The sequence below is a fragment of the Phacochoerus africanus genome, chromosome 5 (assembly GCF_016906955.1).
Source record: "Phacochoerus africanus isolate WHEZ1 chromosome 5, ROS_Pafr_v1, whole genome shotgun sequence".
NCBI lineage: Eukaryota > Metazoa > Chordata > Mammalia > Artiodactyla > Suidae > Phacochoerus > Phacochoerus africanus.
In genome coordinates this window covers 55,982,589-55,996,316 of record NC_062548.1, presented here as the reverse complement: position 1 = coordinate 55,996,316, position 13,728 = coordinate 55,982,589, and the positions used below count along the sequence as shown (strand labels likewise).

The following is a 13,728-nucleotide window of genomic DNA, read 5'->3' as shown; positions in this document are numbered from 1 at the left end:
TTAAATAGAGTATCTGATGTCTTAGTTAGTTTTTCACCTATTTCAGTTTCAAAGCCCATACTCCCTTTGAACTTATTCATGAATTTTCTGTTTCAAACTTCATTGCCTTTTAGCTCATTTACAGAGCAGATGGTATCAATACTCCTGAATGCAGTGAATGGTCAACTCAAGAATTTCAGGCCATCACTTCCATTTACTTACCAGGAGCTTTTTGAATCTCATAAATGTCATGGGCATGGTCTTCTTATCATGACCATTTACAATTCCAGTATTCCCAAAGTGGACAGTAAAGGTCCCCCTACACAGTCCTCCCAAAGGAATGTCACTATTGTTCCAAGATCTGGTCAAGGACAAAGAGAAGTGGGGAATTGAAGAGGGGAATCATTTGTCATCAAAGAGTAAGAAGCTAGTGGTTCAAGCACATGGTCAGGACCAATGCACATGGCTGTGCAGGAACTTAAGCAAGGGATTGATATGGGGGCACACAGTGCATTTTATTATGCATGTATTTAAAGGCATGCAAGTGGGTATAGGGATTTCTTTGCAAAATGTTTGCAACAGGGTGTGGCCTAAGGCAGTTTGTGATCAGCTCTTCAGTAAGCCCCACCCCTCCCAAACCCACACATACTTTCTAGTGGGGACCGGAAGACCTGTAAGGGGGCCAATGAAGGAAGTGGTAGATGTGGTGGGTTCTAAGAATGAGAAGGATTTCTTTTCCTCTCTCCCTCTTCCTCTTTTCTAATTCTTTCCTTCCTAGAGCCTCATTCTTTGGCAGCACAGCTTTGGGCTGTGGTAAGGGGAAAGCTGTGTTGTTCCTCTTCTTGGATAGGCAGGAGCATGTTTTCAGAGGCTTGGAGTTCCAGAGGAACTGGTTTTGTTCCTTGTTCATCCCCTGCCCACTGCTTTTGCCTTAATTGCCTAGCAATATGCTCACCAAACAGAGCATGTGTAAACACCCTTCCTGAGATAGTGTCTGGTAGACGGGAGCCCAAACTGGACTCTGTTGGCCCAGAGAAGATGAGGTTGGCATTTGGCTCTGTGGCTGCAGAGATGGCTTTGAGGGGAGGCAACGGATTGCTCTTATGATTGCAGTCCTGTTGCTCAACTTTGAGTAACTGGGAAGCTGGTTATAACAGTATTCTAATCAAGAGTGTGCAACAAAGCCACCTGGGGAGCTTTCCCAATAAACATGCTCAGGTTCCACCTCTGGAGAGTCTAGTTCCGACTAAAGAGGGCCTGGCCAGGCGTGTTTTGACAGGTGAGCAGTCTTCATGTGGTCAGTGCCATGCTGCATCCTCTATCAGGGGCTGGGGGTCTGCAGAATTTTCCTCCCCTGGTTCCCAAGAGCACATTTTCTTTTTCTTTTTTTAAAATTTCATTCTATTTTATTGAAGTATAGTTGATTTATGATGTCATGTTAGTTTCAGGTGTACAGCATAGTGATTCAGTCATACATACACATATTTTTTTCAGATTCTTTTCCCTTATAGGTTATTAAAAATATTGCTGTTGTTCCCTCTGCCAAGAGCACATCTTCTTCCTCAAATTCATGACCCAGACCAGATTATTCTACCACTCATACCTATCACTTAATTATCAAGAAATACTTAAGAAATGTCTTTGTGGTCACCTAATATATTTCCATTTGGCATGTGCAATGAGATCTGTATAAGTAACACATAGAATTGACTCTTTGTAGTACTATTTTATTTATTTGCTTTGTTTTGCTATCATTTATAGTTCCAGATTTTCAAGCTTACTTGATAGGAGGGCTTCTCGTCTTGACTGGCATGGTGGCATCTGCTGTATGGATCTACAGCATCTTTAAGATTGACATCACACTTTGGTATAGAAGCACCTTCCATGGTGTAGGGACCACTGAAGGTGAGTGTGGGTAGCCACCGAAAAATGCTCTGTAATGGTATCCTTTCGTCCATATATCCATTGTAAATACACTTGATTGTCTTTATTAGTATGCCTTTCATGTTGTTGGCAAATGTAAAGAAAAGGATCTCCCTGGAGCTTCTCAGACTTCGGAGAAAAGATTTGCCCATGGCTCCCAGCACTGTTCAGTCACATAAGGCTTGCGGGCTGGGAGTGACCAAGCAGATCGTCTTCTGTTTCATCACCTTTCCTAAAATCTTCCGTTTTTGGAAAGTTGCAAATACAGAGGTGTTTGCAAAGGAAGAAAATTTCTCCTGGAGCAGTGCGAGCTCCATGCACGGTACAACTTTCCCTCAGCAGACATGCATGCAGAATTTCTGTTACAGAGAACCATAGGCTGCCTGTGTTTGCAGCTCCTTCTGGGCCTGTACTTGGTGCCTGAAAGGGTTTGTTTCCAACTCTCAAGTTTGGAGAGAAAGATGAATTTGAGCTTGGGTCCTCTACTTACTCTATGATTTTACGTATTTAATTTTGTTCTCTTTCTCAGGTCTAGGTATAAGGAAAGAAGGCGGGGAAGGAGGGAAGAAGGAAAGAAGGAATGAGGGATAGAGGGATGGAGGGAGGAAGGGAGGGAGGGACAGAGGGAGGATGATTAGAACCTGCCTCACGGAGTCCTGTGGGAGGGAGGGAGTTGAAGTTCAAGAAAGCATTGAGGGTCCTTGGTATGGGGGTGGAGGTGGGGTCCCTTGTCATCTGAAGGTCCTGGCAAGCTGCCCCTGCCGCTGTGTCTGACAGTCCAGTTTGGTGTGGGGAGCCATTGTCCTGCCAGCTTTCTTCACCACAGATGTGCCCTGTGTGTGATCCTGAATCTGAGGATCAGGCATTTCTTACCCTTGTGCTTTTAACTGTGCTATTTTCTTTTTATCTCAGAATGGATGTGATCTATCCAGCTCTTGAAAAAAGTAATAAATCTGCATTAATGTCTCCTAATCAGATAGAAAAAGTAAGACAGAGCTGAGAGTTTTGTGCAGCATTCCTGCATGGAGATACACAGACTTATTATCCCTTTCAAGTCTAAAGATTTGTGGTGCTGACGGAAACTCAGGGAAGTGGGGTGCAAGCATGTTTTGGGAATCCTTGCTGCACAGAAATGCAGTATTTACATGAAATGGCTGCTTTGCATATACAAAACACATATTTGTCCAGATTGTTTGATTAGGTGTCCTGACTTGGTGTTTAAGTTAAATTTTAGAGTTCAAAATTGATGGCCCTTCAACAATGTGGAAAACAACAAATTCTTTTTTAAAAAAATTTATTGGACTATAGTTGACTTAAATGCTGTATTAGTTTCAGGTGTATAGCAAAGTGAATCAGTTATATATATACACATATCCATTATTTTTCCTGTATAGGTTATTACAAACTATTGAGTAGATTTCCCGATGCTCTACAGTAGGTCCTTGTTAATTAACTACTATATAGTAGTGTATATACATTATTCCCATTCTCCTAGTTTATACCTCCCTCCCCCATGGTTTTCCTACGGTAAACATAAATTTGATTTTGAAATCTGTGAGTTTAGTTCTGTTTTATGAGTTGTTTCTAAATTTTTCAAATGATTTTTGTTTTTTTCCATTATAGCTGGTTTACAGTGTTCTGTCAATTTTCTACTGTACAGCAAAGTGACCCAGTCACACATACATATATACATTCTTTTCCTCGCATTATCCTCCATCATGCTACATCATAAGTGATTAGATATAGTTCTCAGTGCTATACAGCAGGATCTCATTGCTTATCCATTCCAAAGCAGTAGTTTGTTTTGTATCATTTTTTACTAGTATTGATCATTTAACATTCTTTTAAACTCTTCTTGCATGACTTCCTCAGGAGCCTATACAAAGTAGAATATAAAAGAAAGTTATTCCTTTTCCAAAAAACAACATCTTCTATACCTTCAAATTTTAAAAGTCTATAATACCAAATATTTGGAATGTTGTCTAAATATTAATGAATATCTGTCACAAGTGCAATTGGTATATGAATTCTTTTTTTTTTTTTTTTTGCTATTTCTTGGGCCGATCCCGAGGCATATGGAGGTTCCCCGGCTGGGGGTCGAATCGGAGCTGTGGCCACCAGCCTACACCAGAGCCACGGCAAGGCGGGATCTGAGATGCGTCTGCAACCTATACCACAGCTCATGGCAACACTGGATCCCCAACCCACTGAGCAAGGCCAGGGATGGAACCTGCAACCTCATGGTTCCTAGTCGGAATCATTAACCACTGAGCCACGACGGGAACTCCCATATGAATTCTTTTTTTGATGGTAAAATTCACTTCGTAGAAATCAGCTTTGCATAACCAATGCAGCCCATAGGTCTTCTGGTGCTGCAGGAGATGAGCTGGGCTGTCGTCCCTACAGAGTCTGTCCTGTGTGAGCTCCCTGCCTGTGCTCCTTCTGCGCCTGATTGAGCAGAGGCTTCAGGGTAGCATCACTTCTCTCCAGAGATGCTTTGTTGACTGACAGGTGACTGTATAGCTTAGTGATATTCCTGGAACTCCCTCTCTGACTCACTGGGATCCCAGGAGCATGAGTGCTGAGTGTGTGGCGAGGCTGCCACTAGTGAGGTCCAGGGTAGCAGGAAGAGAAAGGAGGAATCTTGCCTCCTTCTGAGCAGGGGAAGCTGGGCATACCAGCATCTCTGCCCTCTGCTCAGACTGGGCTGCTGTCCAAATTTGGAACCTGTGGGCTGAGGATTTGGAGACCTACAGTCAGCCAGCCGCTTTCTTCTTTTTAAGTCGAGAAGTACCTGCACCCTTTGTGCTTAAATTTCTTACAGTCTCTGAGAACTGTCCTGTAATTGCCCTTCAAAAGTGACTTGTCACCCTGTTAGTGGTGATTTAGTGATGAGACAGAGATGAGCCCCAGATGCTGTTTCCAGCTTTGTGTCCCAGGAGGGTATTTTCTGGTTCTTTGGAAAGATGGGGAGTAATGGAGGATGAATACAAATGAGGAAGAGAGACAAAATGTATCCTTCTCATAGCAAGTTGTTTGTCCCAAGTACATTAGTAAAGCTCCATACATGATTAAGTTAGGTGTGTATAACTCGCAGTTTTCTTGATTCATGGACAAACCTGGCTAAAATCCATGAGTTTCATGTATTGTCTTGTAAAGCACAGGAGGTACTTTAAAACTTGTCTTCCTGTGCATGTGTGTACACAAACGTAAGGATCATTTTACAAATCTACTCCAGAGAGATGTCGGAGTAGATTTGTTCCACATAGGGTTTGGGGGACTGTACATACAGAGCAGACAATTAAAACAGAAACAAAAATAGGTGAACTGAACAAAGGGTAGGATGGGAAAGTAAGCTGAGAATGTGGGGGGAGAGTTAGGGTTTTTAAAGTTGCTCTTGCTTCAGAAGTGAAGGCAAAACCATGAGAAGGTTCCAGGTGCTATTCACACAACTCTTTCAATTGTTCATGAGACCTTTTTCAGAGCCATTCTCCCAGGAAAAATTTTTTGGCAGGGAGATCTTGTTTTTGAAGGGTGTGATATAATAAATCTTGCCTGCAATTCCCCTAGTAAATGTAAAATCACGGTATATGCGGCTTTTCTCTTCAATGCATGTTAGGGCAAAAAACACCCCAAACTCGTCCAATTCAGTCTGAGCACTTAACCCAAAGGCCAAATTGATTCTGTCTGATTTTTCGATGGGACTGGTTTGATCAGATTTAATATTTAGCCATGACCTATCTAGAGAAGCAGGGGCTTGAATAGTCTTTAGGAAATCTTTCCTAAACATTCATTTATGCAAATAAGCTCTTGTATTTTTGTCACCAGCTGATGAGAGCATATGAAATGCTTTAACATCAAAAGTAGGCATGAACCTCCTTAGAAAGTAGAAGGAATTAAGTAAGAACCTGGATGTACTGTTCCCCCCACTGTTCCAGTGAGGCAGGCCATGTGTGTCTCTGCCAGCAAGGTCCACTTCCCCCCCGCAAACTCACTAGGAGGTCTACATCTCTGTAATTTTCTTGATGATGTAGACAGTTGAGGGCTGTCAAACTCACTGGTATTTCTTGCTATTCATTGTTATTTCCTCAAGCCATGTCCCAGTTACTGTGGCTGGGAGTCAAATTACATCAAAATTTTGTAACATAAAACCAGCATTTATTATGCTTACAGATTCTGTGGGTCAGGAATGTGGGTATGGCCTCTCTCAGCCCCGTGATGTCTGGGGCCTCAGCTGGAAGGCTGACAGCTGATTTTGGCTGTTGGCCGGTGGACCGAGCTTCTCTCCAAATTAGCAGCTCTCTGTGGGGGCTATTACTTTGGGCTTCCTCAAAGCATGGGGCTGGCCCTTTAAAGGGTCAGGGAACCAGGTAAAAGCCATAGTCTCTTTTATGACTCAGATCCTGAATTTCTGGGAACAGTTCTACCACATTCATTTGTCAGGTGGCTGCAGGGTGTTACACAATTCTAAGGGAGGGAAAATATATCCCACCTTTTTGTGGAGGTGTGGCAAAATTCAGAAAGAGCATGTGTGACTGGAAATACCACTGGTGTACCTGGAGAGGGCATGGGAGATCAGTTTCCTTTCCCCATACCTTGTCATAAGTATCTCTTCCATCTGACTCTCAATTCATATCCTTTAATATCCTTGTATAATAAATCAGTGATCAAGAAAGTAGCATGTTTCTCTGAATATGTGATCTGTTCTAGCCAAATTAATCGACCCCAAGAAGAAGGAGGAGGTCACGGGAATCTCTGATTTATAGCCAGTGGGTCAGGAGCACAGGTAAAACCTGGACTTGCTCTTAGAGTTACCAAACTCCGGTTTGGCGGTTCACCATTTGAAAGCCAATACTTGAGGGATAAACACTGGTTAGGAAGGGAAATATTGCTTTATTCATGAGACAGGCAACCTAGGGAGAAGGCAGACTGGTGTCCCAGAACCAACTCTGAAGATTTTGCTCAGCCATGAAAGTTTTCAAAGGGAAAAAAAGGAATTGATCTCAATTAATCACTGAGGTGGGAGCTAGAGTCTTCTCCACCTCTCATAACATGCAGGCTTGTCGACTCCTTGTGATCTTTCTTGAGATGCAATCTCCTTCACACAGTCTGCTCTCGAGGTTACTGAAGGGGAAGCTGAGGAAAAGATCTAGTCATCTGTTAATTACTTATCTTCCTTTCTACTTCTTTAATCTAAGGCAAGAATCAACAGGTTAGGAAAGGCACTGTGTGATCAAAAGACTTGAAAGGTGCACTTTGGCTGGAGGTTACTTAAGCATGGAGGCATCTGGTGTAAAGGTTTGTTCAAATATAGCTTTGCTAGAGCAACAAGACAAAAGAGCCTCCTGTAAAAAACTGCTTCCTGCAAAGAGCTGCCTGCAAAGAGCTGCTTACATTAGGGAGGCTTGTTGGAACCTCTGGTCATCAGCCAGTTGATCAGAAGCACATGTGGCTGGTGTCTGAAGTGGAGTGTGGTCGTGTGGGATGGAGCCTTTGATTTGTGAAATCTGATTCTGTTTCTGGGTAGAAGTGTCAGAATGGAGTTGAATTCTCAGACCCTGATGGTGTCCAAGAATGGCTCATTGGTACAGGGAAGCCTCCACATACATAAGTTATAGTTGAGTCTGGGAACAATTTTCAGGGACTCAGTCATAAGCAGATGTGGGGAAAGGCCCACTTTTGTGAGTTTTACTTCCAGGAGCCTAACCAGTTTCTGACAGTAAATATCAGAGAAAAATCCCATTCTGTGCTTCCATCAGGGGGAGGGGAAAGGAATCTTTTTGAAAGACACCAGAGCACTGCTTTTAACAAGGCCTACTCTCAAGGTAAACTAGTTAATGAGACCCTAAGCTGTAGGGGTTTTATCAGGGCTGAGCTGACATGAGAAGAGGGATATACCAAACTCCATGTGTCTCTAGCTATCCTGCCCCACCAAGTGGGGAGAAAAACCTGAGAAACATCTGATGAGTTCACAGTCCAGAGGCACAGGCTCACTGAGAGGCTGAGATCTAGTTATAGAACACTACTGCTATAGAACACTTCCTCTCTCCCCACCCACACCACCACATTGCTAAAGACCTATTTATAGTGATTTCTTTTTACCTGTATATCATATCCAATTATCAAGAAAAAAATATGAGGCATATTTCTAAAGGGGGGAAAAATAATGTCAAGAGCCAGAGAAAGCATTGGAATCAGACATGGCAGGGATGTTGGAATGATCAGACTGAATTTAAAACAACCATGACTAGCATGCTAAGGGCTGTAGATAAAGTAGACCATGTGAGAATAGATGGGTAGTGGAAGAAGATGAAAATGCTAGGAAATAACCAAAAAGAAATGCTAGTGATTAAAAAAAAAACTAGTAAAAAAGGAAGAAAGCTTACAATGGGCTTATTAGTAGAGTTGACACAGCTAAGAAAAGAATCTCTGGGTTTGAGGATACCTCAATAAAAACCTCCAAAACTGAAAAGCAAAAAGAACAAAGCCTGGGGACAAAAACAGAACAAAATATCCAATGACTGTGAGAAAACTATAAAGATGAAATGTATGTATGATAGGAATACTGGTAGGAGAAGAAAGAAAGAATGGAGCAGAAATATTTGAAATGCTAAAGACCAAGAATTTCTCCAAATTAATGGCAGACACCAAACCACAGATTTAGGAAGCCCAGAGTATACCAGTTAGGATAAATACAGAAGCAAACAAACAAACCCCAAAACTACACCTAGGCATACCATTTTCTAACTGTATAATGAAATATAAGGGAAAAAATCCTGAAAGAAGCCAGAGGAAAAAACATCTTACCTCTAGAGAAAGAAAGGTAAATTACATTTAACTCAGCCTCAAAAGCCATGCAAGTTAGAAGAGAGTGGAATGAAAATGGAAGAATAAGGATGCAATGCTTGTTACCAAGTTAACCAATGAGGTACTCTGAAGCCACTGAACACAAACAAAAGGGACATCATGATAGCAACTCTGATTTTCACTTTGTTTAAAATGAGATAATTGGGTGGGAATAATTTCACGAGCTTGTACCATTTCCTTTTCAGATGGGAAGCTGTATGATGCCTATGTCTTATACCCCAAGCCTCAAAGAGAAAGCCAGAGTCACGATGTGGACACACTTGTGTTGAAGATTATGCCTGAGGTGCTGGAGAAGCAATGTGGATACAAGCTATTTATATTTGGCAGAGATGAATTTCCTGGACAAGGTATGTTAAATGAGGTATAAAACAAACTAATGAATAAAACAAGAAAGAACCTCTCTTGCATCCCTTTGCAAATGACAGGAACTGTGCTTGCCTTTCCCATGAACTACAGGGAAACTTTCACCTCCCCACCCCTCTGCTCCCAAGCCACAGGGGTTAAGGCCAAGCTCTCTTCTCTCATTAGACTCATTCCTATGGGAAGGCCTGGTTGAAATCATGTGACTTTCTCTTTGAGTAAGGATAAGGTTGGTCCATTTACATGAATAGCTTGTTGATGACTAAAAAGAGACAAGTGGTCATTTGCTGTCATATCCTTGACACTAACTGCTGAGTATTTTCTGTTGGTTTGAATATGTAAATCAGCTCATATTTAAACCTGGTTTAATAGACTTCAACTGCCTCCAGCCCTCCCCCACCTAAATAAATTAGGAGTTATATATTTATTTCTCCCATTTAATAGGAGTGCAGCTTTGGGAAATGCAGTTAACATCTTTGTTTTTTTTTTTCTCTTTTTTTAATTTTGGCACCTTTATTAAAAATCAATTGACCATAAATAGAAGAGTTAATACCTGGACTTAATATCTATTATATTCTACTGATCTATGTTTCTATTCTTATGCTAGTACCACACTATCTTGATTATTATATATATTTTTTATTTCCCCAATGCATTATTTTTTTCTACTGTACAGCATGGTGACCTAGTTACACATACATGTATACATTCTTTTTTCTCACATTATCGTGCTCCATCATAAGTGACTAGACATAGTTCCCAGTGCTACACAGGATCTCATTGTTAATCCATTCTAAAGGCAATAGTCTGCATCTATTAACCCCAAGCTCCCAATCCATCCCACTCCCTCCCCCTCCCCCTCCCCCTTGGCAACCACAAGTCTATTCTCCAAGTCCATGATTTTCTTTTCTGCGGAAAGTTTCACTTGTGCTGTATATTAGATTCCAGATAGAAATGATATCATATGATCTTCACTCAGTATGCGAGTCCCTAGTTCCATCTGTGTTGCTGCAAATGGCATTATTGTGTTCTTTTTTTATGGATGAGTAGTATTCCATTGTGTATATATCCGACATCTTCTTATTTATTTCTCCCATTAATAGGAGTGCAGCTTTGGGAAATGCAGATAACAACTTTGAACCTTAGTTAGCTCTTCTGTCAAATGTGCCTAAGAATACTTCCATGACTCAGTTGAGAGAATTAAATGAGGTAAAACCTAGCAGGAACCAGTATGGAGTTTAATATGTATTATACATTCAAACAGATGAAAATTTCTCTCTTACCATATACGTTCTCTTCTTAGAAGACTCTATTAACTTTCAAACAGCTAATATTTGAAATAATCATCCCTTTCTAGTCACCAGAAAATCAAGGTTTCTACTTGGTGGGCCATTCTGGGTCATTTAAAAAAATTTCTATGTACGGTGAATTTGTAGGTTGCTCATATCCATAGCTTATCTCAGCCTATTTTTTTCAAGCTATGAAATCATCCTCATGAGGAAATGAAAATTTGATCCAGTGCCTGTTGTAAACATGTGGAAGAGCTCTTATTTCATAAGTGTACTAATATTCATTCATGTGGTCACTCACTTATGCAACAAATATTTACTGAGCACCTGCTATATGCCAGGGAATGTAAATATTTAATATTAAATGTAATATTTAATGTAATATTTAATGTAAATATTAAAATAAGTAAGCCAAAGAGAAGGATGTGCTCTTGGGAAGGTTACAGTCTATTCTTATATCCTAAGAATAAGGAGGATATAAAACTTGGTCTTCATTTCTTAAAAAAAAAGACCAAGTTTTATCCATAGTTGGATATTTCCAGAACTCTCCCCTCCCTTCGCCAAGAAATCATCAGAGTATGCTATTTAGTTTCAAGTTTGACCTACAAATCCTAGTCATTTCAATAGCTATGACGCACAAAAGGAAACCACAAATGCAGATTAATACAACATTTGAGCTAACTACCTGTGTCCTATTCTTTAAAAATCTATTATTTTTTAAAAAAGTATTTATCATCTAATATATACCAGAACTTCAGCCAAGTTTGCAGATACAAATTTAGATATGATAAGATCCTTGTTCTAAGTAGTTCATGGTCTGTGATTGTTTGAGTCATGAGATCTTCTGCATCTACATTCTTTATTTCCAGCTGTGGTCAGTGTCATTGATGAAAATATCAAGCTGTGCAGAAGGCTGATCATCATCATAGTTCCTGAAGCACTGAGCTTGGACCTACTAAGGAATATGTCAGAAGAACAAATCGCAGTCTACAATGCTCTCATCCAGAATGGGATAAAGGTCATTCTGATTGAACTGGGGAAGATGAAGGACTACACAGCCCTGCCAGAGTCACTTCAATACATCAGACAGAAGCATGGGGCCATCCAGTGGAGTGGGGACTTCACAGAGCAGTCGCAGTGTGCAAAAACCAAGTTTTGGAAAAAAGTGAGATATCGCATGCCACCCAAAAGGTGGCCACCATCATCTCCTGTCCAGCTGCTGAAGCACACGCCCTGTGACCTCATGGCTGGCAAGCGGGAGGCCAAAATGGGGTTCATCACCCTGTGACGGAGAGTTTGTCTTCTGGGGTGGCTCATAGTTAAGCAATGATGCATTACATTTGGGCCATTCCCTTGAAGCTTGCATTTGGGTGCTTGGGAAAAGGCCTGTGTTTATTGGCTCATTTTGATCAGAGGTACTTCTTGAGGGAAAGACCCCACCTCTCCCAAAGCTCCTGTTAGCCTGCTGGCTTGGAACATGCGTGAATACTTGATGAGCATGGAGTATTAGCGTCTGAGCCCTGGAGCGTGGGGCACATAGGGTTATAGAGTCGCAGTTCAGCTGTACAGGAAGTTTGGCACATGGTGTGACCCCTGTGGGGCTGCAGTTGGGAGCCTGGGTAGTCAGGGTACATAGGAGGGCAGACTGTGGGCTTGGAGAGGGCACTGTGTGTTCTTTTCATGCCTGCCCAGCCCTTGTCCTCAGGGAATACTTGTTATGCCTCTGAGCCCCTCTCACTCCTCTAGTGCAAATAAATATCTGTGACCTCAGTCTTGGCACCTTGGTCATCTAGACCCATGGGGACCAACAGTGGCCCCACTGGGAATGCCCATTAATCACCCTCCTGGGGGGTCCCAGATGTTGGAAGACTTGACCTATCAAACCAAAGTGAGGAATAACTCCCTTATTTTTCCAGCTGGCCCATGTCAGCTGGAACACTGAGCAACCTGTGAGAGATGCAGTTCCCACCTTGAGATTATGTAGTTCTAGTCCAAATGAACAAGGTGACCTTTCAGTAGCCAGTGCACCCTCCTTCCAGGTCATTTTTGGTGTAACAAGCCACAAGGCTTTTGAACACTGAGAACGAGCTGTAAACTCTTAGCATTCTTTTCAAAGACTCTAACTGGAGGATCTGAGAGGTGGTCCAACCTTCTTCTGTGGCTGACAACACCAGCCTTCAAAGACGGCTGTATGGGCAGAATGTCTGTGTCTCCAGGATTCACGTGTTGGAGTCCTCAGATCCAACATCATGATATTAGGAGGCAGGACCTTTGGGAGGTGATTATGTTGGGAAGGAGGAGCCCTCAGGTTGGATCAGGGCTCTTATAAAAGACCCTCCAACAACTTTCTTGCCCCTCCACCACAAGAGGATATAATGAGAAGTCTGTACCCTGGAGGAGAGACTCCACCTGCAGCCTCCAAAGCTGTGAAAAAATAAAGCGTTGTTCATAAGCCACCTGGTTTATGGTATTGTGTTATAGCAGCTGAGCAGACTGAGTCTGGTCCTGATGCAGTCAGAGAGCCCAACAGGAGGTATCAGGGTGGTGGAGCAGGAGAGGTGAGTGGGGAGGACAGAGGCTCAGTGAGGAGGGGGGAGCAAGATCAGGTGGGCCTGTGCCCTTCTTTACAGGTCATGGATGGCATGGAGTGTCCAGTAGACCTTAGTGATAAGGGGCCCCTTCTGGTCTTTAGGATTTATGTCCCCAGATGATCTAGTCTTTCACATTTGTCATCATCATATGCGGTCTGGACTAACATCAACCCACTCTTTATTTTATTTAGTATTTGCTCTTTAAAATTTTTTAAATTATGATTAAAATATATATATAATGCAAAGTTCACTATCTCAACCCTATTTAAGTGTATAGTTGGGTGGCATTAAGTACATTCATACTGTTGTAAAACCATTACCACCATTCAGTTCCAGAACTTTTTTTTTCTTTTTATGACTGCATCTGCAGGTTATAGAAGTTCCCAGGTCGAATTGGAGCTGCAGCTGCAGGCCTACACCACAGCCACAGCAACAGAGGATCCGAGCTGCACCTGTGACCTATGCTGTAGCTTGTGGCAATGGCAGATCCTTAGCCCCCTGAGCAAGGCCAGGGATTGAACTTGCATCCTCATGGAGACTATGTCAGGTTTCTAACCTGCTGAGCTAAAATAGGAACTCCAAGGTTACTGGCCTCACTTGCTTCTTGGTGGTGAAAGGAGTTTTGAAGCCTGGTCATGGGAGGCTGGTGCAAGGAACAACCTTCAGCTGTACTCACTCTGCCATGCAGCATCTCAGGCAAGACAAGTATTTGAAGGAAA

The 13,728-nt window shown here is 42.1% G+C and overlaps 1 protein-coding gene across 6 annotated transcripts in view; it reads left to right on the top strand.

Moving 5' to 3' along the window:
• Positions 1–12,870, top strand: part of IL1RL2 (interleukin 1 receptor like 2) — a 32,412-nt gene extending 19,542 nt beyond the window's left edge. For all 6 annotated transcript variants that reach the window (XM_047781347.1, XM_047781348.1, XM_047781346.1 and 3 more), the window contains 3 exons: positions 1,741–1,884; positions 8,955–9,116; positions 11,288–12,870. In XM_047781347.1, the coding sequence (XP_047637303.1) occupies positions 1,741–1,884; positions 8,955–9,116; positions 11,288–11,706 (725 nt within the window). In that variant the 3' untranslated portion in view covers positions 11,707–12,870. The remainder of the gene's footprint in view (positions 1–1,740; positions 1,885–8,954; positions 9,117–11,287) is intronic.
• The last annotated feature ends 858 nt before the right edge of the window (positions 12,871–13,728 follow it).